The 27031-nt window shown below is 41.8% G+C and overlaps 5 protein-coding genes across 6 annotated transcripts in view; 3 read left to right on the top strand and 2 right to left on the bottom strand.

Annotated features, from left to right (window-relative positions):
* LOC134294898 (uncharacterized) overlaps positions 1-14454 on the bottom strand; it is a 38327-nt gene extending 23873 nt beyond the window's left edge. The window contains exon 1 of one of the 2 annotated variants that reach the window (XM_062966722.1): positions 85-14454. In XM_062966722.1, coding sequence (XP_062822792.1) covers positions 11494-12534 — 1041 coding nt within the window. In that variant the 5' untranslated portion in view covers positions 12535-14454 and the 3' untranslated portion in view covers positions 85-11493. The remainder of the gene's footprint in view (positions 1-84) is intronic. The other variant, XM_062966721.1, reaches the window with a different exon arrangement.
* On the top strand, positions 59-2371 carry LOC134294901 (C-type natriuretic peptide 1-like). The gene is made up of 3 exons (XM_062966726.1): positions 59-192; positions 1169-1385; positions 2030-2371. The coding sequence occupies exons 1-2, from the start codon at positions 94-96 to the stop codon at positions 1367-1369; spliced, it is 300 nt and encodes a 99-aa protein (XP_062822796.1). The 5' UTR covers positions 59-93; the 3' UTR covers positions 1370-1385; positions 2030-2371.
* LOC134294899 (natriuretic peptides B-like) lies at positions 3830-8726 on the top strand. The gene is made up of 3 exons (XM_062966724.1): positions 3830-4051; positions 5454-5697; positions 8598-8726. The coding sequence occupies exons 1-3, from the start codon at positions 3830-3832 to the stop codon at positions 8621-8623; spliced, it is 492 nt and encodes a 163-aa protein (XP_062822794.1). The 3' UTR covers positions 8624-8726.
* LOC134294900 (natriuretic peptides A-like) lies at positions 10161-16074 on the top strand. Its single transcript, XM_062966725.1, has 3 exons — positions 10161-10293; positions 14454-14769; positions 15750-16074. Exons 1-3 carry the CDS (start codon positions 10171-10173, stop codon positions 15764-15766), a joined length of 456 nt encoding a protein of 151 aa, XP_062822795.1. The 5' UTR covers positions 10161-10170; the 3' UTR covers positions 15767-16074.
* A 467-nt stretch (positions 16075-16541) lies between these two features.
* clcn6 (chloride voltage-gated channel 6) overlaps positions 16542-27031 on the bottom strand; it is a 38265-nt gene continuing 27775 nt past the window's right edge. Inside the window, exons 20-23 of the mRNA XM_062966714.1 lie at positions 23599-23755; positions 23203-23310; positions 21953-22078; positions 16542-20311 (exon numbers count right to left, since the gene is read on the bottom strand). Of these exons, the coding sequence (XP_062822784.1) occupies positions 20231-20311; positions 21953-22078; positions 23203-23310; positions 23599-23755 (472 nt within the window). The 3' untranslated portion in view covers positions 16542-20230. The remainder of the gene's footprint in view (positions 20312-21952; positions 22079-23202; positions 23311-23598; positions 23756-27031) is intronic.

The following is a 27031-nucleotide window of genomic DNA, read 5'->3' on the forward strand; positions in this document are numbered from 1 at the left end:
TGCAGGATGGAGGCAGATCCAAGGCTCTCTATAAACAGAGGCCAAGGTAGCGGTCCCGGCCATCCTTCCATCCCAAAGTCTCACCTGCGGAAGATGGATCCCCAGATGACCTGCTTCAGGTGGGTGGCTCTTCTCCTCATCCTGACCCGTGGCCACCACCAAGGAGAAGCCAAGCCGGCCCCAAAGGCACAGGTAAGAGGGAAAGGAGCACACCTGTATAGGGCCCTATGGGAGACACCTAGCCGGTGGGGTTTGGAAGGGATTATTTGGCCGGAATGGGTCATTAGGAGCTGTTCGCTTTGCAAAAGACCTGCCACAGGTGAGGATCAGGTGAGTTGGAGCAATAGGTTGAGGCAGAAGGTCTGAAATAATAATAATTACTTTATTTATTATTATTATTTTATGATTACTATTATTATTATTGGTTTATTATTATAAGTTATAGATATTATTATTATTATTCTACTATGAATGATAGTATCCCTCTAAGCAATAGACGCTATGAATGACATCCTAAGAGTTATACATATTATTATTATTGTTATTATTATTATTATTCTACGAATGATAGTATCCCTTTAAGTAATAGATCCTATGAATGAGAGACTCTTAGAGTTATACATATTATTATTATTAGTTATAAATATTATTATTTATTATTATTATTATACTACGAATGATAGTATCTCTCTAAGCAATAGACCCTATGAATGAGACCCTAAGAGTTATACATATTATTATTATTATTATTATTAGTTATAAATATTATTATTATTATTATACTATGAATGATAGTATCCCTCTAAGCAATACTCCCTATGAATGAGAGACCCTAAGAGTTATACATATTATTATTATTAGTTATAAATATTATTTTATTATAGACCCTATGAATGACACTATAAGGGACTATGAATGGTAGACCCAATGAATGACCCTACAAGTAATAGACCCTATGAATGATCCTAAGGATGATAGACCCAATGCATGGCCCTACAAGTTGAAGTCCAAAACACCCGGAGGGCCCAAGTTTGCCCAGGCCTGCTATGAAGTGATAGACCCAAAGAGTGTCTGGCTCTTCAGCACCTTGGAGAGTTGCCTGTGCCTGCCTGCCTGCCTGCCTGCCTTCCTTCCTGCCTTCCTTCCTTCCTTCCTTCCTTCCTGGCAGGGCCCGGAGGGGTCCCCAGAGGTGGAAGAAGGGGACGATGGGCTTGCGTGGCCGCACTCGGAGACCGCCGCCCGGGCGCTCCTGGCTGCCCTCCTGGGCTCCCCGCAGCGCCTCCCGCTCCGGAGCAAGAAGGGCCTCTCCCGGGGGTGCTTCGGGGTCAAGCTGGACCGCATCGGGGCCCTGAGCGGCCTGGGCTGCTGAACCTCACCTGGGGAAGGTAAGAACAAGGTAAGAACAGTTCCCATCGTCCACCATTAGAGGCCTATTCCAATCACAGTTCCCATCATCCAACATTAGATGCTCTTTTGGGACCACAGTTCCCATCATCCAGCATTACATTCCCTTTCCGGATCACAGTTCCCATCACCCACCATTAGATGCCATTTTGGGACCACAGTTCCCATCATCCACCATTAAGCTTCCTTTTTTGGGATCACAGATCCCATCATCCACCATTAGATTCCATTTGGGGATCACAGCTCCCATCGTCCACCATTTCCAATCACAGTTCCCATCACCCACTATTAGATGCCATTTTGGGATCACAGCTCCCATTATCCAACATTAAGCTTCCTTTTTGGGATCACCGTTCCCATTATCCAACATTAAGCTCCCTTTTTGAGATCACCGTTCCCATTATCCACCATTAGATGCCCTTTTGGGGTCACCGTTCCCATCACCCACCATTAGATGCCATTTTGGGATCACAGCTCCCATTATCCCCCATTAAGCTTTCTTTTTGGGATCACTGTTCCCATCGTCCATCATTAGATGCCCCTTTGGGGTCACAGTTCCCAACATCCACCATTAGATGTCCTTTTACATCAGGAACGTAATATCTCCTTTCAATCTCTTCCGCAGAGTAAGTAACACCTTCGAGACGCCCACTGAGACCACCAACACCTCCATTCGTCCATTCATTCGTTCTGGATCTGCAAGAACTAACTACATAACAGCATAAATAAATGAGAGTTTAAGCTGAAGTTACTTCTTTAGACTTTGGAGAAGTTACTCTGAGTGTATCGACTCACCTGGACTCATAAAGCAATTCAGTTTCCCACTGGAGGTGGCTTTACCTTCCAGATGCATGTTTGTTCTCCCTGTTGTGAAAAGTAACTCATTACAAAGGAGTTTGGTAACTTGTAATTCATTATTGTTCCGGGGTAAAGTGATGTGTCAAATAAATCTGTTTTCATAATTGTGTACCTTGTAATCTTCTTGAGGTTTACTCACACTTTACTCACTCGTGCTCTGCTCACACTTTACCTTCCAGACGTATGTTTTTTCTACCTGTTGTGAAAAGTAACTCATTACAAAGGAGTTTGGTAATTTGGTACTGCTCTGGGACAAAGCAATGTGACAAATAAATCTGTTTTCATAATATCTTATAATCTACTTGAGGTTTACTCACAATTTACTCACACCATACTCACACTTTACTCACACCTTCACTCACACATAACTCACACTCTACTTAAACTTTACTTGCACTTTACTAATAATAATGATGACAGGATAATCCACAGTATCTGCTTTGAACTGGATTATCTTGAGTCCACACTGCCATACAATCCACTTCAGTATGGATTTTATACAGCTGTGCAGAAGGGGCCTCATCTAATCCACTTCTAAGCAGATAATATAAGATTATAAATATACAGTAGAGTCTCACTTATCCAACATAAACAAGCCGGCAGAACGTTGGATAAGTGAATATGTTGGATAATAAGGAGGGATTCAGGAAAAACCGATTAAACATCAAATTAGATGAGATTCTACTTTAATATGAAATAATTACTGTGGTATAATAATACAGAACAATATAATCTCTAAAACCAGGACAGTCAATAAAGAGCAACACTCTGAAAATAGGGAAATTGGGAATTCCATAAAGGAAACAATCGGGGCCAGCTAACACCTCCCAACAGAGGATTCCCCCAGGCCGGAAGCAGACAGGCTTTGAAGCTGCAAGGCCATTAAATGCTAATCAAGGTGCCTAATTGCAGCATTCATACCTGCCGCACCGAGACTATTCACTGCTATTCAAACTGGCCGACCAAGGATTCTGCAAGGGAGAAAGCGGCCAGGCTTGCAAGCAGCAAGGCTATTCAGTGCTGTTCAACCTGGCCAACCAAGATTTCCCCTAGATAGAAAACCCCCAGGCTCTGAAGCCACGAGGCTACTCCGTCCCATTCAACCTGGCCTAGCGAGGATGCCCTATGGAGAAAGCGGCCAGGCTTTGAATCAGCGAGGCTATTCAATCTGGCCAAACAATGATTCCCCTGCAAAGAAAGTAGCCAGGCTTCAAAGCGGCTCTTTGGTTGAGGGTGCTACCCCAGCTACTCCAGAAAACGGCCAGGCTTTGAGGCTGCAAAGCTATTCACTGGCCAACAAAGGATTCCCATAAGCCACAGCAATGCGTGGCCGGGCACAGCTAGTAAAAATAATAGTGGCTGAAGAAATCAATGTGGCTGAAAACTAAACTGTGTTGTTTTTCAACCAGGGTGCATTTGGTCTCCGCCGGAGCCAGGCTGGACAATGCAAGGAAAGGCAATGCAAATGGGATGCCTCCTATATCCCAGGATCTGATCCTGCTTATCCCAGATTATCCGGCAGCGGAGACTCATATAATCCAGTTCAGAGCAGACCAGGTTCCTACTAATGGCTCCCATTAAAGCAGGCAGCCAATCTCGCCGGGATGGAACTGGTTCCGCTGATGGCCGGCCGCCGATGTATAAAGGCCGGTGGCCAGAGTCCAGAGCAAGAGCAGTCAAGATGATGAACACACTGGGCTTGTGCTGCTGGGCTTGTGCGTTGCTGGCCATGGGGTGGAGTGGCCCGGTGGCCGAGAGCCCCTCTGGGCAAGAGCTGCAAGCCCTGCAGGTAAGAGAGGGATATTATTATTATTATTATTTTATTATTATTATATTGTTATTATTTATTACATGTGCATAATAACACAGCACACATGTACATATGAGGTCCAAGATGCAGCTATTAGATATTATTATTATTATTATTATTATTATTATTATTATTATATTTTTATTATTTATTACATGCACATAACAACACAGCACATATATACATATCAGGTCCAAGATGCAACTAGGATATTAGAGATATTATTGGATGATGATGATGATTATTATTATTAGAGATATTATTATTATTATTATTATTATTATTATTTTATTGTTACTTATTACTTACACAGGATTGCTAGGGTTTCGGAGATGCAAAGTTCCTGTAAAGAAAGTTAGGACTAGAACCGAGAGCAGATGTAGCAATTCCTATACAGCTCGGATTTTAAAGCAAATCTAAAGTCGTAACGGAGAGGAAGCAAATGTATCCTAGAAACAAATGTAAAGTCTGGACTAAAATCCAGAGCGGTTAGGAAGCAAATGTAGAAGCAAATGTATAGTTTGGACAGAAACCCGGAGCGGATAGAAAGAAATTGTAGAACCAAATGTAAAGTTCAGAGTACAGGCTGGAGCGGATAGGAAGCAAATGTAGGAGCAAATACATTCTTAGAAGCAAATGTATAGTTCGGACTGAAACACGGAGCGGATAGAAAGAAATTGTAGAAGCAAATGTATGATAGAAGCCAATGTAAAGTTTGAAGTAAAGGCTGGAGCGGATAAGAACCAAATGTAGAAGCAAATGCATTCTTAGAAGCAAATGCATAGTTCAGACTGAAACCCTGAGCGGATAGAAATAAGTTGTAGGACCAAATGTATGATAGAATCCAGTGTAAAGTTCAGAGTACAGCCCGGAGTGGATAGGAAGCAAATGTAGAAGTAAATGCATTCTTAGAAGCAAATGTATAGTTCGGACTGAAACCCGGAGCGGACAGAAAGAAATTGTATAAGCAAATGTATGGTAGAAGCCCATGTAAAGTTTGGAGTAAAGGCTGGAGCAGATAAGAACCAAATGTAGAAATAAATGCATTCTTAGAAGCAAATGCACAGTTCAGATGGAAACCCGGAGCGGATTGAAAAAATTGTAGAAGCAAATGTATTATAAAAGCTAATGTAAAATTCGGACTGAAACCCGGAGCAGATAGGAAACAAATGTAGAAGCAAATGAATCCTAGAAACAAATGTACAGTTCAGACTAGAACCTGGAGCGGATAGGATGAGCTAGGATGAGTTTGGACTAGAACCCGGAGCGGATAGGATAAGCTAGGATTCCCTCTCCTTCAGCAATGGGTGGGTGATGGGAGCTGTAGTTGGCCCAGGCGTGGACGCTGGGACATAGAGTACCACATGGCTTCGTCTTCCAGGACCTTTTGGAGAGGCTGGATGTGCACTTTGGACAAGAGGCCTCGGAGTTGGACCCCAGCGACCTGGACGAGGCCCTCCTGCCCAGCCTGATGGGAACGGCAGTCCTGCTCCCGGAGGCCGAGGCCCAATGGAGGAGGTTCTTCGCTTCGCCCAAAAGGAGGCGCTACTTCGCCGGGTGCTTCGGCTCCCGGCTGGAGCGGATCGGGACCCAGACGGGGCTTGGCTGCAACGTCTACAAACCCCGTAAGTCCATATTAAATAATAATAATAATAATAATAATAATAATAATAATAATAATAATAATTTTCTGAAAAAGTTACTCTGGGAATTGATGTGAAGCAAATGGAAAAGCTGACACAATACGAGTGTAAAGGACTATGAACGACTGAGGTTCTTTCAGGCAGGGGGAATCTTTTATCCCACCGCTGCCCAAATTTGTAAAGAACTAATAACGACTGCCACCAATTTGGAAAGATGCAACCACCAAAGACTCAGGGAGGAGACCTTTTACTTTTCTTTCTTTCTTCTTCTTCACTTTAGATGGTAGCGTAACTTGGTTTAGAATATATGTGACAGAGGCTTAGATGTTGGAAGAACAATAACAAGTTTATTCAGGCACAGGGCTTAGTGGTTACAATGTTGTTTCTCACTTAGAGGTAATCTTATTAACAGTTACAATACTTGAATGAGATGAATCTACTCTCTAAAATGTCATTTCTTTTACTTAAAGTAGTTAAAACTTCTTCCTCTGCTACTTTTAAACCGTTACTTCAATGGATCTCTGTGAGTCCGGCTGGGATTGGTTCCCAAAGTCTGAAACTTGGACTATCAATTGACTTCAAACCACAGTCACCCCTGTGATATACTATCACAGATTCTCTGTGCCTTACCAGGACACAGACTACATTAAATAAGTCACCAAACTTATTTAAGACTGACTCAAAATGAACAGTTGAGTCTCCTTGATCCCATCAACTTAGAATCAATCTTCCCTGTGCCTCATCAGAGCACAGACTGACTTTTTTTTAAAAAAGCTCTGCACTTCCTTCAACTAAACGGCTGTTGGCTCTGCTTACTTCTCCATGGCAACCAGCCTCTGAGTGCTGAGATGCAATAACTGTAATACTCTTTTAAAACATAAACACACAATTAAACATTACATCTGTAAACCAAAATTCGTATTTCATTACGAGGATCTGAAAATCAAACTGCAAAGACTCTGGCACAAGCCATAATACATTGATTATGCTCTCCCTAACAACAACAACAACAATAATAATGCTCTCCCTAATAATAATAATTTGATGATGCTCTCTCAATAATAATAATAATAATAATAATAATAATAATAATAATATATTGATAATGCTCTCCCTGATAATAATAATGATGTTCTCCCTAATAATAATAATTTGATGATGCTCTCCTCAATAATAATAATGCTCTCCTTAATAATATGATGATGCTCTCCCCAATACAGTAATAGATACAGTATTAATATAGTTGAATAATAATAATATAGGATAATCTTAACCATAATAATAATATAAGGTAATAATAATAATAATAATAATAATAATAATAATATAGGATGATGATAAGAATAATAATACAGGACATACATATAGGATGATAATAATAATAATAATATAGGACAATAATATTATCCATTATAATAATAATCATAGAAGGTAATAATAATAATGGGCATAATAATAGTATTGGATGATGATAATGATAATAATACAGAGCATAACTATAGGATAATAATAATAATATCAGATGATGATAATGATAATAATACAGGACATATTCGCAGAACCAAAGCTCCGAGATCGAATCCCTGTCCACAGGAACCCAATGGGATGAGTCACACTATCTCGGCCCCTAATATCGTTGCCATAGTTGTGAATTGACGAGAGAGAGAAAGCCAAGCTTTTGAAAGATATAACCGGTCCAGCTTAATTGGTGTGAATCATTTAACGCCATTGAATTGTGTTCTGACGGCACGGTTTTTAAGGTTGAGGGTGCTTTGGGTCTTTGTTGTGGGAGGAAAGCGGGATGCAAATCAATAATAATAATAATAATAATAATAATAATAACAACAACAACAATACACTAGCTTTGCCCGGCTTATGGGAATCATTTGTTGGCCAGGTGGAATAGCATTTAATGGCCTTGCAGCTTCAAAGCCTGGCTGCTTCCTGCCTGGGGGAATCCTTTGTTGGGAGGTGTTAGCTGGCCCCGATTGTTTCCTTTCTGGAATTCCCAATTTCCCTGTTTTCAGAGTGTTGCTCTTTATTGACTGTCCTGGTTTTAGAGATTATATTGTTCCGTATTATTATACCACAGTCATTATTACATATTATATTTATAATCTTATATTATCTGCTTAGAACTGGATTATATGAGGCCCCTTCTACACAGCTGTATAAAAACCACACTGGACTGGATTATATGGCAGTGTGGGCTCAAGATAATCTAGTTCAAAACAGATAATATAAGATTATAAATGGGTAATATAGCTGTGTGGAAGGACCTTGAGTCTACACTGCCATATAATCCAGATAATCTGAATTTTATAAGCAGTGTGGAAGAGGCCTGAGTGCACTCTGCCTGTGCCCTGGGCGCCATTTTGGCTGAGGGAGTTGCTAGGATACGAAGGGGGCGGGGCCTAAAGGCAGCAGAGCCTACCTTTCTAACTGGCAGTTAGGAGGAGAAAGGCTCTTCCTCATCCTCTGTAATTTGGGACTATTTTTCTAGGGTTTTTTTAATTGAAAGACATACCTTGGATGACTATGTCTTTTGTGGCCAAATTTGGTGTGATTGGGTTCAGTGGTTTTGTTGTTTACTCCATAGGAAAACGCACATTACATTTTTATATAGATGCAGCACGGCCTACCCTTCTAACTGACAGTTAGGAGGAGAAAGGCTCTTCCTCATCTTCTGTAATTTGGACTATTTTTATAGGGTTTTTTATTGAAAGACATACCTTGGATGACTATGTCTGTTGTGGCCAAATTTGGTGTGATTGGGTTCAGTGGTTTTGTTGTTTACTCCACGGGAAAACGAACATTGCATTTGTATATCTATAGATAGATTGGAGCTGGACTTTTACCTTTCTTTTCCCTCTTGGTTTCAGGTTCGTGGAGAAAGCCCCGGAGTTGAAATCCATGACGAAACTTTGATACGGGATGCTGGACTCTATGAACGCTTCCTCCTTTGCAAACGGGAGGTTTCTAGACCTCAAGAGGCTCGGGAAAGACTGGCGTCAAGGTTTTACAAGAGAGTGTTGGCCTTTTCTGTGTGTTTCAATAAACATTTTGTAGAAATCGGAGTGTGTTGCTTGGATGGAAATGGGGTCTCGCTTGGCTCATAATTTGCATGAGATGAGATGATGATGATGATGATGATGATAATGATGGAAGAAAAGGGGGAGAACGGGAAGAAGGAAGAAAGGAGATGATGATGATAATAATAATAATAATAATGGAAGAAAAGGAGGTAGAATGGAGAGAAGCAGCAGTGAGAGGGAAGGGGGAAGCAGGGAAAGGAAAGGAAAGGAAAGGAAAGGAAAGAAAGAAGAAAGGGAAGGGACGGGAAGGGAAGGAAGGAAGGAGAGAAAGAGAAGTGAAAGGGGGTGAGGTAAAGAAAGGAAAGAAGAAAGGAAAAGGAAAGAAACAGAAGGGAAGGAAGGAAGAAAGGAAGGAAGGAAAAGAAACAGAAGTGAAAAGGAAATGAGAGGGGAGGGAAGGAATGGAAGGACAGAAAGAAAGAAAAGGAAAGAGAAGAGAAAGAGAAAGGAAGGAAGGGAGGGAGGGAGGGAGGGAGGGAGGGAGGGAGGGAAAGGAAAGGAAAAAGAAGTGTGAGGGAAGGGAAAGGAAGGTTGGGCAGGCAGGAAGGAAGGAAAGATGGAATGAGAGAGGGGAGGAAGATGGAAAGAGACAAAGAAGGGAGGAAGGAAAAGGAAGGAAATAAAGAAGAGAGGGAGAGGTGGGAAGGAAGGAAGGAGGGAAGGAGAGAAGGAGGGAGGGAGGAAAAGAAAGAGAAGTGAAAGGGGGTGAGGGAAAGAAAGGAAAGAAGAAAGGAAAAGGAAAGAAACAGAAGGGAAGGGAAGGGAAGGAAGGGAAGGAAAGGAAGAAGGAAGGACGGAAGAAAGGATGAAAGGAAGGAAGGAAGGAAGGAAGGAAGGAAGGAAGGAAGGAAGGAAAAGAAACAGAGGTGAAAAGGAAAAGGAAGGGAAGGAATGGAAGGAAATAAAGAAAGGAAAGGAAAGAGAAGAGAAAGGGAAAGGAAGGAAGAAAGGAAGGAAAAGAAAGAGAAGTGAGAGGAAAGGGAAGGGAAGGAAGGAAGGGAAATGAAATAGGAAGGAAAAGGAAGGAAAGAAGGAAAGGAAAGAAACAAAATGGAAGGAAAGGACGGGAAAGAAGGAAGGGGAAGGGGAAGGAAGGAAGGCAAGAGGGAAGTGCCTGCCATATATAGGAAGGAAGGAAGGAAGGCAGGCGTCCTGGATGCCTTTGCCCCTCGAGGAGGGTCCCATGAAGTCACCGGCGTGTGACTCGCCTGGACGATGAGACCTAATAAAGGGAATCTGTGGGGCTGGAATGCGGAGGAGATAACCCCCCCGGGATGCATATAAGGCCCAGGAGAGGCCAGGGCACCACCAAGGACGACACCCCACTCACCCACAGCAGCAGCAGCAGCACCAGGCAGGCATGGAGGCCAAGCAAGGGACACTCCTCCTCCTCTTCTTCTCCTCCTTGGTCCTCTCCTTCCAGAGTCCGGCCGCCCATCCAGTCAACGGCCTGAGTCCGGCCAAGGAGCTGGCCAGCATGGAGGTAAGGCCTGGGACACTTGCCCTCCTCTTGGCCTTGGGTTGGGAAGGAAGGAAGGAAGGAAGGAAGGAAGGAAGGAAGGAAGGAAGGAAGGAAGGAAGGAAGGAAGAGAGGAAAAAGAGGGCAAGAGAGGAAGGAAAGAAGGGAAGGGAGAAGAAAAAGAGATCAGAGAGAGAGAAAGAGGGAGAAGGAAGGAAGGGAGGAAATAAGAGGGAGAGAGGAAGGAAAGAAGAGCAGGGGGAGGAAGCGAGATCAGAGAGAGAGAGACTAGGGGGAAGGAAGGAAGGAAGGAAGGAAGGGAGGGAGGGAGGGAGGGAGGGAGGGTAGAATGAGAAAGAGAAAGGAGAGAAGGGAAGAGAAGCAGGAAGGAAGGGAAGAAGAGGAAAAAGAGGGTGAGGGAAGAAGGAAAGACGGAAGAAAAGAAAGGAGAGAAAGAAGAGGTGAGAGAGAGAGAGAGAAAGAGGGAGAAGGAAAGAAGGAAGGGATGAATATTGCAAAGGAAGGAAGGAAGACGTGAGTGAATGAAAGAGAGGAAGGAGAGAAGGAAAGGAGAAAGGAAGGGAAGAGAGGAAAGAGAGAAATAAGAGGGCAAGAGAGGAAGGAAAGACGGAAGAAGAGAAAGGAGAGATCAGAGAGAGAGAGAGAGAGGGAGAAGGAAAGAAGGAAAGAAGGAAGGAAGGAAGGAAGGAAAGAAGGGTAGAATTAGAAAGAGAGAGGAAGGAGAGAGAGAGGAAGGAGAGAAGGGAAGAGAAGCAGGAAGGAAGGGAAGAAAGAGAGGAAAAAGAGGGTGAGGGAAGAAGGAAAGACGGAAGAAGAGAAAGGAGAGATCAGAGAGAGAGAGAGAAAAGAAGGAGAGAGAGAGAACGAAAGAAGGAAGGAAAGAGAAAGTGAGAGAAAGGAAGGAAAGCAGGAAGGAAGGGCATAAAGAGAGGAAAGAGGGGAAAAAGAGGGGGAGAGAGGAAGGAAAGAAGTGAAGGGAGAGGAAGAAGAGATCAGAGAGAGAGAAAAGAGGGGAGAGAGGAAGGAAGGAAGGAAGGAAGGAAGGAAGGAAGGAAGGAAGGAAGGAAGGGTAGAAGGAGAGGAAGAGAGGAAGAGAGAGAGGAAGGAGAGATGGAGAAAGGAAGGAAAGTAGGAAGAGAGGAAAGAGGGGAATAAGAGGGAGGGAAAGAGAGAGAGGAATGAAGGAAGGGAAGGAGGAAGAGATCAGAGAGAAAGAGAAAAGGGAGAGAAAAAGAAAGGAAGAAAAGCAGGAAAGAAGGGAAGAAAGAGAGGAAAGAGGGGGAAAAGAGGGAGAGAGAGGAAAGAAGAAGAAAAGAAAAAGAAAGGAAAGCAGGAAAGAAAGAAGGAAGAAGTGAATGGGGAGGAAGAAGAGAGAAAAGAGGGAGAGAGAACGAAAGACGGAAGGAAAGAGAAAGAGAGAGAAAAAGGAAGGAAGGAAAGCAAGAAAGAAGGGCAGAAAGAGAGGAAACAGAGAAAAAGAGGGAGAGAGATGAAAGAAGAAGGAAAGAAAAAGAAAGGAAAGCAGGAAAGAAAGAAGGAAGAAGGGAAAGGGGAGGAGAAAGAGATCAGAGAGAGAGAAAAGAGGGAGAGAAGGAAGGAAGGAAAGAGAAAGGGAAGGAAAGAGAAAGGAAGAGCAGAATGAAAGGAAACAGAGAAAAGAGCAAGAGGAAGGAGGGGAGGAAGAAGAGATGAAAGACAGGAAGAGGAGAGAGAAAAAGAAAGAAAAGAAGGAAGGAATAAGGGAGAGATAAAAAGAATGGAAGGAAAGAAGGAAGAAGGGAAGAGAAGAGGAACAAGAAGAGATGAATGAAAGAGGAAGAGGAGAGAAAAAAGGAAGGAAAGAAGTAAGGAAAGAAAAGGGAAGAAAGAAAAAGAAAGGAAAGAAAGAAAAAAAAGACAGAAAGAGCGGAAAGAGGGAGAGGAAGGAAAGAAGGAAGAAGGGAAGAAAAGGGGAGCAAGAAGAGATGAAAAGAAAGACAGGAAGAGGAGAGAGAAAGAGAAAAAAGAAGGAAGGAGAGAAAGAGAAAAAGGAGAGAGAAAAGGCAAGAAAAGATAGCAGGAAGGAAAGAAGAAAGAAGGGAAGAAGAGAGAAAAGGAAAGAAAAGAAGGAAGGAAGGAAGGAAGGAAGGAAGGAAGGAAGGAAGGAAGGAAGGAAGGAAGGAAGGAAGGAAGGAAGGACAGGGGAAGATGAGAAAAAGAAAGCAAAGTAATAATAATAATAATTTTATTTATTTGACCAGTCATTTGACCATTTCAAAATACAACACAAATAAAAACAAGGCAAAAAGTCATGTTACGTCATATAGTAAGTACAGTAACATAAACAATAATAGAGCTGTATTGTCATATAGTATAGCCATATGGCACAGTCATATACATTACTATATAGCATAGTCATGTAAGTTTAAATGATTAATCTAGTAATTTAAATGATTACTATGCTATGTGACATATGTATATGGATTATAATTTCTTTCCTTCTTTCCTCTCTCTCCCTGTTTCCTCTTTCTGCCCTTCCTTCCTGCTTTCCTTCCATTTTTTATCTCTCCCTTATTCCTTCCTTCTTATCTTTTTCTCTCTCCTCTTCTTGCCTTTCATCTCTTCTTCCTCCCTTCCTTCCTCCCCTCCTTCCTCTTGCTCTTTTTCTGTTTCCTTCCTTCCTGCTTTCCTTCCCTTTCTCTTTCCTTCCTTCCTTCTCTCCCTCCCTTTTCTCTCTCTGATCTCTTCCTCCTCCCCTTTCCCTTCTTTCTTTCCTGCTTTCCTGTCTTTTTCTTTCCTTCTTTTCCTCTCTCCCCTCTTTCTCTATTTCCTCTTTCTGTCCTTCCTTCCTGCTTCCCTTCCTTTCGTTCTCTCTCCCCCTCTTTTCTCTCTCTGATCTATTCTTTCACTCCTTTCCCTTCTTCCTTCCTCTCTCTCCCACTTATTTCCCTCTTTCCTCTCTTCCTTCCCTTCCTTCCTGCTTTCCTTCCTTTCTCTTTTCCTTCTCTCCATCCTCTCTTTCTCTCATTCTAGTCTATATGGACTATGCTATATGACTTATATGATTAATCATTTAAATTACTAGACTATATGGTCTATGCTATAGATGTTTATGGCTTATAATTTACTTTACTAGACTATTTGAACTACACTATATGACTTATAGGACTGTATAGCTTATATACTTTACTAGACTATATGGTCTATGATATAGATGTTTATGGCTTATCATTTCCAGACTATATGGACTACACTATATGACTTATATGACTCTACGGCTTATAATTTACATTACTAGGCTATATGGACTGTGCTATAGATGTTTATGACTTATCATTTCCAGACTATATGGACTACACTATATGACTTATATGACTCTACGGCTTATAATTTACATTACTAGGCTATATGGACTGTGCTATAGATGTTTATGACTTATCATTTCCAGACTATATGGACTACACTATATGACTTATATGACTCTACAGCTTATCATTTACATTACTAGGCTATATGGACTGTGCTATTATATGACTAATCATTTAAATTACTAGACTATATGGTCTATGCTATAGATATTTATGGCTTATGATTTACATTGCTAGACTGTATGGACTATGACGTATAGGACTCTCTGGCTTATCATTTACATTACTAGACTATATAGACTACGCTATATATGTATATGGCCTATCATTTAAATCACTGGACTATATTGCTTATCATTTACATTACTAGACTATATGGACTATGCTATATGACTTACATGACTAATCATTTAAATTACTAGATTATAGAGTCTATGCTATAGATATTTATGGCTTATTTACATTACTAGACTATGTGGTCTATGCTACAGATATTTATGGCTTATTATTTACATTACTAGACTATATAGTCTATGCTATAGCTATTTATGACTTATCATTTACATTACTAGACTATATGGACTACACTATATATGTATATGGCCTATCATTTAAATCACTAGACTATATAGTCTATGCTATAGATGTTTGTGGCTTATCATTTACATTTCTAGACTATATGGACTATGCTATAGCTGTTTATGGTTTATCATTGACATTTCTAGACTATATAGTCTATGCTATAGATGTTTATGGCATATCATTTCCATTTCCATACTGTATGGACTATGCTATATGGACTTCTCTCCACCCCAGGCCCTCCTGCAGCGCCTGGAGGAGAAGGTCTCCTTGATGGAGGATCTCCAGGACGGTCCCGGGTTCGAGGAGCCTGGCATCCCAAGAGGGGACCTGGATGAAGCCTTGGAGGAAGAGGAGGAGGAGGAGGAGGAGGAAGGCAATGCCGACTTCAGGGCCCATCGTCCCCGGCTGGAGCCCAGGCTCTCCCCGTCAGGCCGCAGCTCCCTCCTGAAGAGGATGATGGGCCTCCAGGCCCCCAAAAGCATGAGGGAGTCGGGGTGCTTCGGGAGGAGGATTGACCGGATCGGGTCCGTCAGCGGGTTGGGATGCAAAGGTGAGCACATGGGATTTGTAGTTCTCTTAAGTGTGACTCGTGGGATTTGTAGTTCTCCAAGGGTGGACTCATGGGGTTTGTAGTTCTCTTAAGTGTAACACATGGGATTTGTAGTTCTCCAAGGGTGGACTCATGGGGTTTGTAGTTCTCCAAGGGTGGGATCAAGAGATTTGTAGTTCTTTACAGAGGTGATCATAGGATTTGTAGTTCTCCAAGGGTGGGATAATGGGATTTGTAGTTCCCTAAGGGTGGGATCATGGGATTTGCAATGCTCCAAGAGTGGAACCATGGGGTTTGTAGTTCTCCAAGGATGAAATCATGGGTTTTGTACTTCTCAGAGTAGAATGATGGGGTTTGTAGTTCCCTAAGGGTGGAATCATGGGGGTTTTACTTCTATTAAGGGTGGGATCAGTGGGTTTATAGTTCTCAAAAGGTGAAATCATGGAGTTTGTAGTTCTCCAAGAGTGGGATCATGGGGTTTGTAGTTATCTGAAGATGGAACATGGGATTTGATGTTCTCTAGAGATGTGATCATGGGATTTGAAGTTCTCTAGAGGTGAGGTCATGGCATTTGTAGTTCTCTACACTGTGGAATGGATGCGGCTTGACACTGCTTCAACTGCCATGGAATCATGGGATGTGTAGTTCTCAAAGGGGTGGAACCATGGGATTTGTAGTTGTCTAAGAGTGGGATCATGGGATTTGTAGTTGTCTGAGGGTGGAACCATGGGATATGTAGTTCTCTAAGAGTGGGATCATGGGATTTGTAGTTGTCCAAGGGTGGAACCATGGGATTTGTAGTTGTCTGAGGGTGGAACCATGGGATATGTAGTTCTCTAAGAGTGGGATCATGGGATTTGTAGTTATCCAAGGGTGGGACCATGGGATTTGTAGTCGTCTAAGGGTGGAACCATGGGATATATAGTCCTCTATGAGTGGAATCATTATTTCTAATCATTATTATTTTTCTTTCATTTCAGGACTGAGACGGAATTAAGAAAAACCCCAAACCTTACATAAGGAAAATATATATTTTTTCCAAAAAAAGGCGGATTTCCGAAAGCGCTCCCATTTTCCGAAGGACGGAAATTTCCAGGAAAACCCCCCTCTAATTTATTTATTTATTGACTAACTTATTTATTTACTTACTTGACCTCTGTTTTTTTTTGTTTAACTTCCTTCCTTCCTTTCTTTTTTCTAAATGGAAAAAAACAACAAAAACTTTCTTACTTTCAGCACCTTTGCTTGATAAAATAATAATATATAGTATATATAATCTTAATAAAAAATACACTTCAAAACTCACTCTGGTTGAATTGCTTTGTCTCCCCTTCCATCTAGGGCTCATTTGCATAGCCATGCCTGCTCATTTACATAGACCCACCCCCAGTCAACCTGCTATATCTATATGAAAGAAATGGGACAAAAATAACAATAAAAAATATATTCCATGACTTAGTTATCTATACACATAATAAAAGCAACTGAACATACTAGAGAGGTTTGGGGAGAATTCACCATGATGTATAGGAGTTGTAGGTCCTGGGATGTATAGTTCACCTGCAATCTAAGAGCACTCTGAACTCCACACATACATTTATATCTATATTATTATTGTATTTATTATTATTTTATTATTATTATTTTCAATTTAAAAGTGACATTTTTTCAAATAACCCAGGCAACAAATAAAATAATAATAAATAATAAAATAAGAATATCATATCCCCAAAATTTAGACCCAATCGTCATGGATTTCGATCTCACAAAGACGCATTTCGGTTTCGTTTTTAATGGTGTTCCTTGTTTCAGAGACGACGCAAATTATATAAAAAAAATACATGATTACAAAAATAATAATAAACATGTATATATACGTACACACAGTGGCATTAGTTCCCCCAAAATAACAACAACCAAAAAAATTAAAGTGCAAATTGCAAAACAACAATAATAATAAATTAAGGAAACGTTGGCTTCGGAGTCATCTGGGGATGATGGGAACTGGAGTCCTGGGCTGAACGAGGATCCCAAATGATGATTGACTTTATAATACTGATACAGCGCATTTGAACCCAGTCCTGTTTGCGGAGGAAGGAAAATCTATTTTGTTAAGACTACAATTCCCATTATCCCTGACTAGATAATACTGACCTAAAAAGAGGGCAAAAAGGGGCCTCTTATCTGCTAATGGCTAATGGGATCTGCAATCCTTTGCTACCAGCCATATTGACTCAGTCATCCCGTAATCTAATCAATATTGATGGTGGCTGATGGGATCTGTAATACAACGCCCATCATCCCTTGCTACCAGCCGTATTGACTAAGCGTGATGGGATCTGTAGTGCAACTCCCACCATTCTTTGCTACCAGCTGTACTGACCCAGTCGTAATCTATAGTCAATACTGATGATGGAATCTGTAGTGCAACTCCCATCATCCCTCACTAACAGCCATATTGACTCAGTTGTAATCTATAGTCAATACTGATGATGGAATCTGTAGTGCAATTCCCATCATCCATGTCATGCAACTGCCATCATCCCTTGCTACAAGCCATATCGACTCAGTCAGGCTCTATAGTCAATACTGATGATGGCTGATGGGATCTGTAATGCAACTCCCATCATCCCCTGCTAGCAGCCTTATTGACTAAGCCTGATGGGATCTGTAGTGCAATTCCCATCATCCATGTCATGCAACTCCCATCATCCCTTGCTACCAGCCATATTGACTCAGTCGGGCTCTATAGTCAATACTGATAATGGCTGATGGGATCTGTAATGCAGCTCCCATCATCCATGCACTGCAACTCCCATCATCTCTTGCTACCAGTTGTATTGATTCAGCCATGCTCTACAGTCAATATTGATGATGACATATGGGATCTATAGTGCAGCTCCCATCATCCCTTGCTATCATCCATATCATGCAACTCCCATCATCCCTTGCTACCAGCCATATTGACTATCGTGCTCTACAGTCAATATTGATGATGGCTGATGGGATCCGTATTGCAAATCCCATCATCCTTTGCTACCAGCGTACTGACTGTCATGCTCTGTAGTCAATATTGATGATGGCTGATGGGGTCTGTAGTACAGCTCCCACCATCCCTTGCTACCAGTTGTATTGACTCGGTCACGCTCTATAGTCAATATTGATGATAGTTGGTGGGATCTGTACTGCAACTCCCATCATCCCTTGCTACCAGTTGTATTGACCCAGTCGTGCTCTACAGTAAATACTGATGATGACTGATGGGTTCTGTAATACAACTCCCATCATCCCCTGCTACTGGCCACATTGACAATCTGATGGGATCCGTAATGAAACTCCTACCATCCCTTGCTACCAGCCATGTCATTCAACTCCCATCTCCCATCATCCATGTCATTGAACTCCCATCATCCACGTCATTGAACTCCCATCATCCCTTGCTACCAGTTGTATTGACTCAGCCGTGCTCTACAGTTAATACTGATGACTGATGGGATCTGTACCACAACTCCCATCATCCCTTGGTACCACCCACATCTTTCAACTCCCACCTCCCATCATCCCCGTCATTCAACTCCCACCATTCCTTGCTACCGGTTGTACTGACTCAGCTGTGCTCTACAGTCAATACTGATAGTGGCTGATGGGATATGTACCGCAACTCCCATCATCCCTTGCCACCATCCAGGTCATTCAAGTCCTATCTCCCATCATCCATGCCATTCAACTCCCATCATCCCTTGCTACCAGTTGTATTGACTCAGCTGTGCTCTATAGTCAATATTGATGGTGGCTGATGGGATCCATAATGCAACTCCCATCACCCTCTGCTACTGGCCACATTGAAAGCCTGACGGGATCCGTAATGCAACTCCCATCATCCCTTGTTGCCACCCATGTAATTCAACTCCAGTCATGTCAACCAGGGCTGACGGGATCCGTAACGCATCTCCCATCGTCCGGTTGGACACAGACCGGCGCCACAAGGCAGCCAGGGATGGTGGGACTTGCAGTCAAACCAATGATACCATCTGGAAAATAAAAAACGGTCAGAATCCGGAAAAGGCCTGGTGCCGCTTAGCTCCCGGGAGGCATCCGTTGCTGTGCTTTATCAGATCCATCGGAAGGCGAAAACAAATCAACGCCAGAGGCTGGCGGGAGCTTGCCGAGCCGTAAAACTATAAAGCCCAGGGCGGTCAGAGCTGGATGGGGCCACCCTGGGACTCCGCCACGGCCTCGGAAGGCAATTAAAACTTGTGGTGGAAATGGCCTTTGCAGGGCTCCGTTCAGGCACAAAAGGGCTCGGGACGTCAACATCTCCTCCAAATGTTCACAATAAAGACAAAAATAAAGAGATTACCCCCGAATGACATCAGCGGCGTTTGTCTCATTAGCAGCAACCGCTGCTTCCTCATTAGCGAGGAATGCTCTTTTGCTCTCCGTAGACGCGGGAAACGGGTTCAAATCCTCCTTCCTTCCGTCTTCCTTTGGACCCGAACAAAAACAGAAAACATGATTGGCACAAAAAGAGGGACAGAGGCATGCGAAGAATCCTGCTTGCGTTGTCAAGGATTTTGTGGCCGGAACAACTGGGTCGCTGTGAGTTTTCCGGGCCGTATGGACACGCTCCAGCAGCACTCTCTCCTGACGTTTCGCCCGCATCTCAGGCTAATGGTATTTCAGATGTTCTGTTGGGCAGTGAGGCATGCGGACTGTATATATATGTATAAGTGTGTGTGTGTGCATATATACATATACATATATACACATATATGTATACGTGTCCGCATATATACATATATATGTATATATACACACACACACACACACACACACACACATAGATATAAACACATATATACATACATACACACACAAAGGGCCTTTTTCACACCCTAGACATTATTCCACAAGTGTGTCTATGTGTACATATATGTATATGTATGCATGTATGTATGTGTATGTGTGTATGTATGTACGTGTGTGTGTGTGTGTATATATATATATATATATATGCACACACACGTATACGTATACATATATATACAGTCCGCTTGCCTCACTGTCCAACAGAACATCTGAAATGCCATTAGCCACACATGTAGGCAAAACGTCAGGAGAGAATGCTGCTGGGACATGGCCATACAGCCCGGAAAACTCACAGCAACCCAATCCCACTTGCCTTTATTAAGAAAAAAAAATAATTCTTGGGATTCTTTGCCTTTCTTGCCTGGAATATGGCAAAAAGAAAAAAAGAAAAAGCCATGATTTGAGTGTTTCTAGTGCTCCAAGGTCGGGAATAGAGTTGGTCCGAAAAGCAGCTGACGACACACACTGGGAAACAAAACAAAAGAGTTTGATCCATGTTTAGTTTTCCCAGAAACGTTCAGGGGTCTTCCATTAAGTCTGGGCTTGGGTTCCAGTGTGCAAACCGGACGGTCAAAGGGGCCCGGAGGTCTGGTCAGAGGGTCTGGTAATGCTGCCGGAGCCGGGCCTGGAGGAACTCGTGGGTCAGGTTGTGCCGGGTGATGATGCCCACGATCTGGAAGAGAAAGACGGGCAGGTGAGGACAGGCAGCACTTCAGGGAACGACCCATCCGCTCAGGATGGGGATCGGGCCCTTGGAAGACCCTCCAGGACTCGAAACAGCAGCAAATGGGTCCTTAATAATAATAATAATAATAATAATAATAATAATCCTTGCAGCCCAGGAGCAAGCCATCAGAACAAATGCAATTAAGGCCAAGATCGAAAAATCAGCTGATGACCCAAAATGCAGACTCTGCAAGGAAATAGACAAAACCATTGACCACATCCTCAGATGCTGTAAGAAAATTGCACAGACTACAAACAGAGGCACAACTATGTGGCCCAAATGATTCATTGGAACTTATGCCTCAAGTACCACCTCCCAGCAGCAAAGAACTGGTGGGATCACAAACCTGCAAAAGTATTGGAAAATGAGCATGCAAAGATACTGTGGGACTTCCAAATCCAGACTGACAAAGTTCTGGAACACAACACACTAGACATCACAGTTGTGGAAAGAAAAAGGTTTGGATCATTGATGTCGACATCCCAGGTGACAGTCGCATTGACGAAAAACAACAGGAAAAACTCAGCCGCTCTCAGGACCTCAAGATTGAACTTCAAAAACTTGGCAGAAACCAGTGCAGGTGGTCCCGGTGGTGATGGGCACACTGGGTGCCGTGCCAAAAGATTTCAGCCAGCATTTGGAAACAATAGACATTGACAAAATCACCATCTGCCAACTGCAAAAGGCCACCCTGCTGGGATCTGCGCGCATCATCCGAAAATACATCACACAGTCCTAGACACTTGGGAAGTGTTCGACTTGTGGTTTTGTGACACTAAATCCAGCATATCTATCTTGTTTGCTGTGCCATACAATAAAATAATAGTAATAATAATAATAATTTATATCTATAAAAATGTAATGTGCATAATTAGGACCGAGTTAGTAACAAAACCACTGGGCCAAATCACACCAAACCACTGAGCCAAATCACACCAAATTTGGCCACAAAAGTAATTGCTTTCCAAGGAGTGACCATAAAAAAAAAAAGAAAACAGAGACAAGACCAGAACCCCCCCCCCAAAAAAAGACCATTATGCGCATGCGCAAGCCAAAAACAGCCAGGCTTTGAGGCTGCAAGGTTATTCACTGCTATCCTTGTTCCGACTTACAAATAGATTCAACTTAAGAACAAACCTACAGGACCTTGTTTATAATTAGGAAACACCTCTCAGCCTTGGGGTTGTTGTGTGTTTTCTGGGCTGTCTGGCCATGTTCCAGAAGCATTCTCTCCTGATATTTTGCCCACATCTATGGCAGGCATCCTCAGAGTTTGTGACCTCTGAGGATGCCTCTGGGGATATCTGCCACAGATGTGGGCGAAACGTCAGGAGAGAATGCTTCTGTAACATGGTCATGCAGCCCGGAAAACATACAACCACCCTGTGATTCTGGCCATGAAAGCTTTCAACAACTCTCAGCTTTTCTCAACAATCCTTCAGCGACATCTACTGGCGGAGGAAGGAAATTACACTATGTAACAAAATACAGTATGGAAAAATAAATTCTGTTCCTAGATTGAAAGTGTTATTTCCTGTTTAAGTGTGCGGACCGTGTTTCCTCCCCAAATACGGGTGCAACGCTCACCTCTCCAACAGCATTTACCACTGGCAAGTGCCGGAGCCCCATCGTCCGGAAAAGGTTGAAGACTTGGGAGACGTGGGTGTTGGGCGAGACGGTGAAAGGCGAGGGGTTCATGTAGGGAGTGACGTCCTGCAAAAAAGAAATGGGAGCTCAGCAGGACCCGATGGAGAATGATGATGATGATGATTGGATTGTATTGTATGTATGCTATTATTTGCTTTGCAAAGAGAACCGCAGTATTATTATTATTATTATTATTATATTGTATGCATGCAATTACTGCTTTGCAATGAAAACCGGGTGATATTATTATTATTATTATTATTACTACTACTATATTGTATGCATGCTATTACTGCTTTGCAATTAAAACGGGCCGATTATTATTATTATTATTACTATATTGAATGCATGCTATTACTGATTTGCAATGAAAACTGGGTGATATTATTATTTTGTATGCATGCTATTACTGCTGTGCAATGAAAACTGGGTGATTATATTATTATTATTATTATTTTGTATGTATGCTATTACTGCTTTGCAAGGAAAACTGGGCAATTATTATTATTATTATATTGTATGCATGCTATTACTGCTTTGCAATGAAAACTGGGCAATTATTATTGTTATTATTATTATCATTATTATATTGTATGCATGCCATTACTGCTTTGCGATGAAAACTGGGCTATTATTATTATTATATTGTATGCATGCTATTACTTGCTTTGCTAACAGAACTGGGCTATTATTATTGTATTTTATGCATGCTATTACTGATTTGCAAAGAGAGCTGGGCTATTATTATGATTATGATTATAGCATATGGATACTATTTACTGCTTTGCAAAGAGAACTGGGTTATTATTATTATATTGCATGCATTGCAAAGAGAACTGGGTATATTATTATTATATTGTATGAATACTGTTACTGATTTGCAGAAAGAACTGGGCTATAATTGTTGTTCTTGTTATTATTATGCATACTATTAGTGCTTTGCAAAGAGAACCTAGCTATTATTATTATTGCTATTATTATATTGTGTGCATACTATTTCTGCTTTGCAAACAGAACTGGACTATTTTTATTACTGTTATTATTCTCTAGCACAAATCTATGGTTAGCTTCTCGCAGAAGGATTTAGGGATTCCTACAGGAAACATATTTATCAAATACATAGGTTTCGTTTTGCGGATTTCATTAATCATGGATTTGAATGTGTCTTAAACGTTGGTTGGTCCACTTACCACGATCATCCTGGGATTCAGGAGAGTGAGGTCCAAGTCGTGGATATCTGGATAGCGAGGATAATCCTCTGCCATTTCCGCGTACGAGAGGCGGGGCTGGTTGGCACTCTGAAAGATGGGGAAACACACGTATTCGCATCAGAAACACAAAAAAGTGTAGCCGCCGATGACTTTCGTGGCAGTGGAAGGCTGGATCCGCACTGGGTTTTAGTCCAAACATTACATGAGACGCCCCAAGGCATTGAATTAAAATCCAGCACAGATTATTGTCATTATTATTATTGTTGTTGTTATTATTTTGTATGCAGCAGAGACACCCACCGAATGGTTGAACTAATAATCCATTATTATTATTATTATTATTATTATTATTTTGTATGCAGCAGAGACACCCACCGACTGGTTCTCGGCATAGCAAACGCCCCTCACGAGCAAAGTAACCAGCTGCGAGCGTAGGATCAGGCCGTGAAAGGTCAAAGGGCGGAAGCGCTCCTCCATGGTCCACTCCTCGCTGGGCGACTGGTCTGGGTACAAGTTGGGGTACGGAGTATACCTAGAAAGAGATAGAGTGACCCAATATTATTATTAGTAGTAGTAGCAGAAACACTATTATTATTAGTAGTAGTAGTAGTTGTTGTTGTGTTGTTGTTGTGCCCTCTAGCACAATTCTATGCAGGACATTGTTTCCCTTTCAGAGGTGTCACTATAATAATAATAGTAATAACAATAATAATAAACATAGTCAACTGGAAAAGGCTACCTTATTGGGATCTGCACGCATCATCTGAAAATACATCACACAGTCCTAATAGTAATAATACATCACAGTCCCAATAATAATAATAATAATAATAATAATAATAACAATAATAATAATAATAGCTTTTGCAAGAATTTCATGAACCAGCACTTGAAACACCTGTTGAACCACCAGGAACCTTGACAGCAAGACAACAAGAGCTCAAGGATAAGATCATGGCTCATGCTGCAGCAAATGCAATAAGACAGCGGCTCCCAACTCTAAAAACAGTGCCCAAGAGACACCTGGCGCCTCTCATGAAAGATGTGAATGCAGCACTCTCCACTGTCCAAATAACATCAATTGAACAAACAAACCAGTTTGCCTACAGTGCAGCAGTGATAGTAACAGAAGAACTTGGGCTCCTACAACCAAGGCAGCCCCAAAGAAAATCGACTGGAAAACCAAAGTGGAAGGTCAGGTCAGAGTTGAAAATCAAGAAACTTAGATCAGATGCAAGTAGCCTGAAAAATATGAAAGAGAAGAAATTGAAGAATGACAAAATCAAGCAATACCTGATCCGAAAGTACTGGCTGAACACCAGAAAAATTGAAGAAGCTTTGGAAATTGTGAAAGAACAAATTACAGCAACAGCCAGAAAAATTGAAAGATATGAAGCCAGAATCATTCAGTACAGACAAAATCAACTGTTTCAATCAGACCAAACAATTCAATGAGATGCTGCAGAAAGGAAGTATCAGTGAATGGCTAACAACTGGAAGAACATACCTGATACAAAAGGATCCAGCAAAAGGAGCAACACCAGGAAACTACAGGCCAATAACGTGTCTGCCCACTATGTTTAAACTACTGACTGGCATCATAGCTGACAGAATTCAAGACTATCTTGAAGAAAAAAACATCTTGCCAGATGAACAGAAAGGCAACAAACGGAAAAGCAGGGGCACAAAAGACCAGTTATTGACTGACAAAATGATTCTGGAGAACTGTAAAAGCCGAAAAGGTAATCTTCACATGACGTGGATTGACTACAAAAAGGCCTTTGACTCACTCCCACACAGCTGGATCATCAAGTGCCTGGACGCCATCGGGATTAGTAAAAACGTTGGCACCTTCATTGAAAACATGATGGAGCACTGGAAAACTGAACTGTTTGTTGGAAATGAAAGCTATGGACTTGTCAACATCAGGAGAGGAATTTTCCAGGGCGATTCATTGTCCCCTCTGCTTTTCATTATTGCCATGATCCCTCTGTCAACAATCTTATAGAAAACAAATCTCGGCTACCAAACATGTAAGAATTCTCACAAAATTTCACATCTGATGTACATGGATGACCTGAAGCTGTATGGAAAAACGGAAACTGAAATCCAGTCTCTGACTAACACTGTCCAAATATTTAGCACTGATATCAGCATGGAGTTTGGTTTGGACAAATGTTCGACAGTGGCATTGAAGAAGGGGAAAATCATTGAAAGTGAGGGCATAAATATGCCTAATGGCCAAACAATAAAGTGTCACCAGCCAGAGGCCTATAAATATCTGGGCATACTACAGCTGGACAACATCAAGAATGAACATGTGAAAACTGTGGTCAGCAAAGAATACACACAAAGGGTCAGAAAAATTCTCAAAAGCAAGCTCAATGGAGGCAACACCATCAAGGCCATAAACACCTGGGCCATACCTGTCATAAGATATACTGCTGGCATCATAAACTGGACACAGATGGAACTGGACAATTTGGACAGAAAAACAAGAAAACTCATGACCATTCATCATTCTCTGCACCCTCGCAGTGATGTTGACCGCCTATATCTGTAAGAGGACTCTTACAAGTAAAACAAGCAGTCAAAGAAGAAGAACATGCCCTGGCAGAATATGTAAAGCAAAGTGAAGAACCTGCTTTGTTTGAAGTCAAAAATCAGAAACTCCTCAAAGCACAGCAGACAAAAAAACAGTAGAAGAAAGCCACACTACAAACTAGAGCTGACAGCTGGCACAACAAAACATTGCATGGAAAGTTCCTTGACAAAATTGAAGGAAAAGCTGATAAGGAGAAGACCTGGCTCTGGCTCACGAATGGGACCCTGAAGAAGGAGACAGAAGGCCTGATCCTTGCAGCCCAGGAGCAAGACATCAGGACAAAGGCAATTCAGACCAAGATCGAAAAATCAGCTGATGACCCAAAATGCAGACTGTGCAAGGAAACCGACGAAACCATTGATCATATCCTCAGCTGCTGTAAGAAAATTGCACAGACAGACTACAAACAGAGGCACAACTATGTGGCCCAAATGATTCATTGGAACTTATGCCTCAAGTACCACCTCCCAGCAGCAAAGAACTGGTGGGATCACAAACCTGCAAAAGTATTGGAAAATGAACATGCAAAGATACTGTGGGACTTCCGAATCCAGACTGACAAAGTTCTGGAACACAACACACCAGACATCACAGTTGTGGAGAAGAAAAAGGTTTGGATCATTGATGTTGCCATCCCAGGTGACAGTCGCATTGACGAAAAACAACAGGAAAAACTCAGCCGCTCTCAGGACCTCGAGATTGAACTTCAAAGACTCTGGCAGAAACCTGTGCAGGTGGTCCCAGTGGTGATGGGCACATTGGGTGCCGTGCCAAAAGATCTCAGCCAGCATTTGGAAACAATAGACATTGACAAAATTACGATCTGCCAGCTGCAAAAGGCCACCCTGCTGGGATCTGCGCGCATCATCAGAAAATACATCACACAGTCCTAGACACTTGGGAAGTGTTCGACTTGTGATTTTGTGATATGAAATCCAGCATATCTATCTTGTTTGCTGTGTCATAATAAAATAATAATACATCACACAGTCCCAGTAATAATAATAATACATCACACAGTCCTAATAATAATAACAATAATAAATCACACAGTCCTAATAATAATAATAGTAATTATACATCACACAGACCTAAAAATAATAATAATACATCACACAGTTCTAATAATAATAATAATACTACATCACACAGTCCTAATAATAAAAATAATAAATCACACAGTCCAAATAATAATAATAAATC

Source organism: Anolis carolinensis, unplaced genomic scaffold (genome assembly GCF_035594765.1).
Source record: "Anolis carolinensis isolate JA03-04 unplaced genomic scaffold, rAnoCar3.1.pri scaffold_28, whole genome shotgun sequence".
Classification (NCBI taxonomy): Eukaryota; Metazoa; Chordata; class Lepidosauria; order Squamata; family Dactyloidae; genus Anolis; species Anolis carolinensis.

What these genes read in the sequence shown, in the direction of transcription:
- LOC134294901 (XM_062966726.1), top strand. Translation starts at nt 94, where the DNA reads ATGGATCCCCAGATGACCTGCTTCAGGTGGGTGGCTCTTCTCCTCATC. An exon ending in AGCCGGCCCCAAAGGCACAG is followed by an intron (nt 193 to 1,168) that starts GTAAGAGGGAAA and finishes CCTTCCTGGCAG; the next exon opens with GGCCCGGAGGGGTCCCCAGA.
- LOC134294899 (XM_062966724.1), top strand. Translation starts at nt 3,830, where the DNA reads ATGGCTCCCATTAAAGCAGGCAGCCAATCTCGCCGGGATGGAACTGGT. An exon ending in AAGAGCTGCAAGCCCTGCAG is followed by an intron (nt 4,052 to 5,453) that starts GTAAGAGAGGGA and finishes TTCGTCTTCCAG; the next exon opens with GACCTTTTGGAGAGGCTGGA. An exon ending in CTGCAACGTCTACAAACCCC is followed by an intron (nt 5,698 to 8,597) that starts GTAAGTCCATAT and finishes TCTTGGTTTCAG; the next exon opens with GTTCGTGGAGAAAGCCCCGG.
- LOC134294900 (XM_062966725.1), top strand. Translation starts at nt 10,171, where the DNA reads ATGGAGGCCAAGCAAGGGACACTCCTCCTCCTCTTCTTCTCCTCCTTG. An exon ending in AGGAGCTGGCCAGCATGGAG is followed by an intron (nt 10,294 to 14,453) that starts GTAAGGCCTGGG and finishes TCTCCACCCCAG; the next exon opens with GCCCTCCTGCAGCGCCTGGA.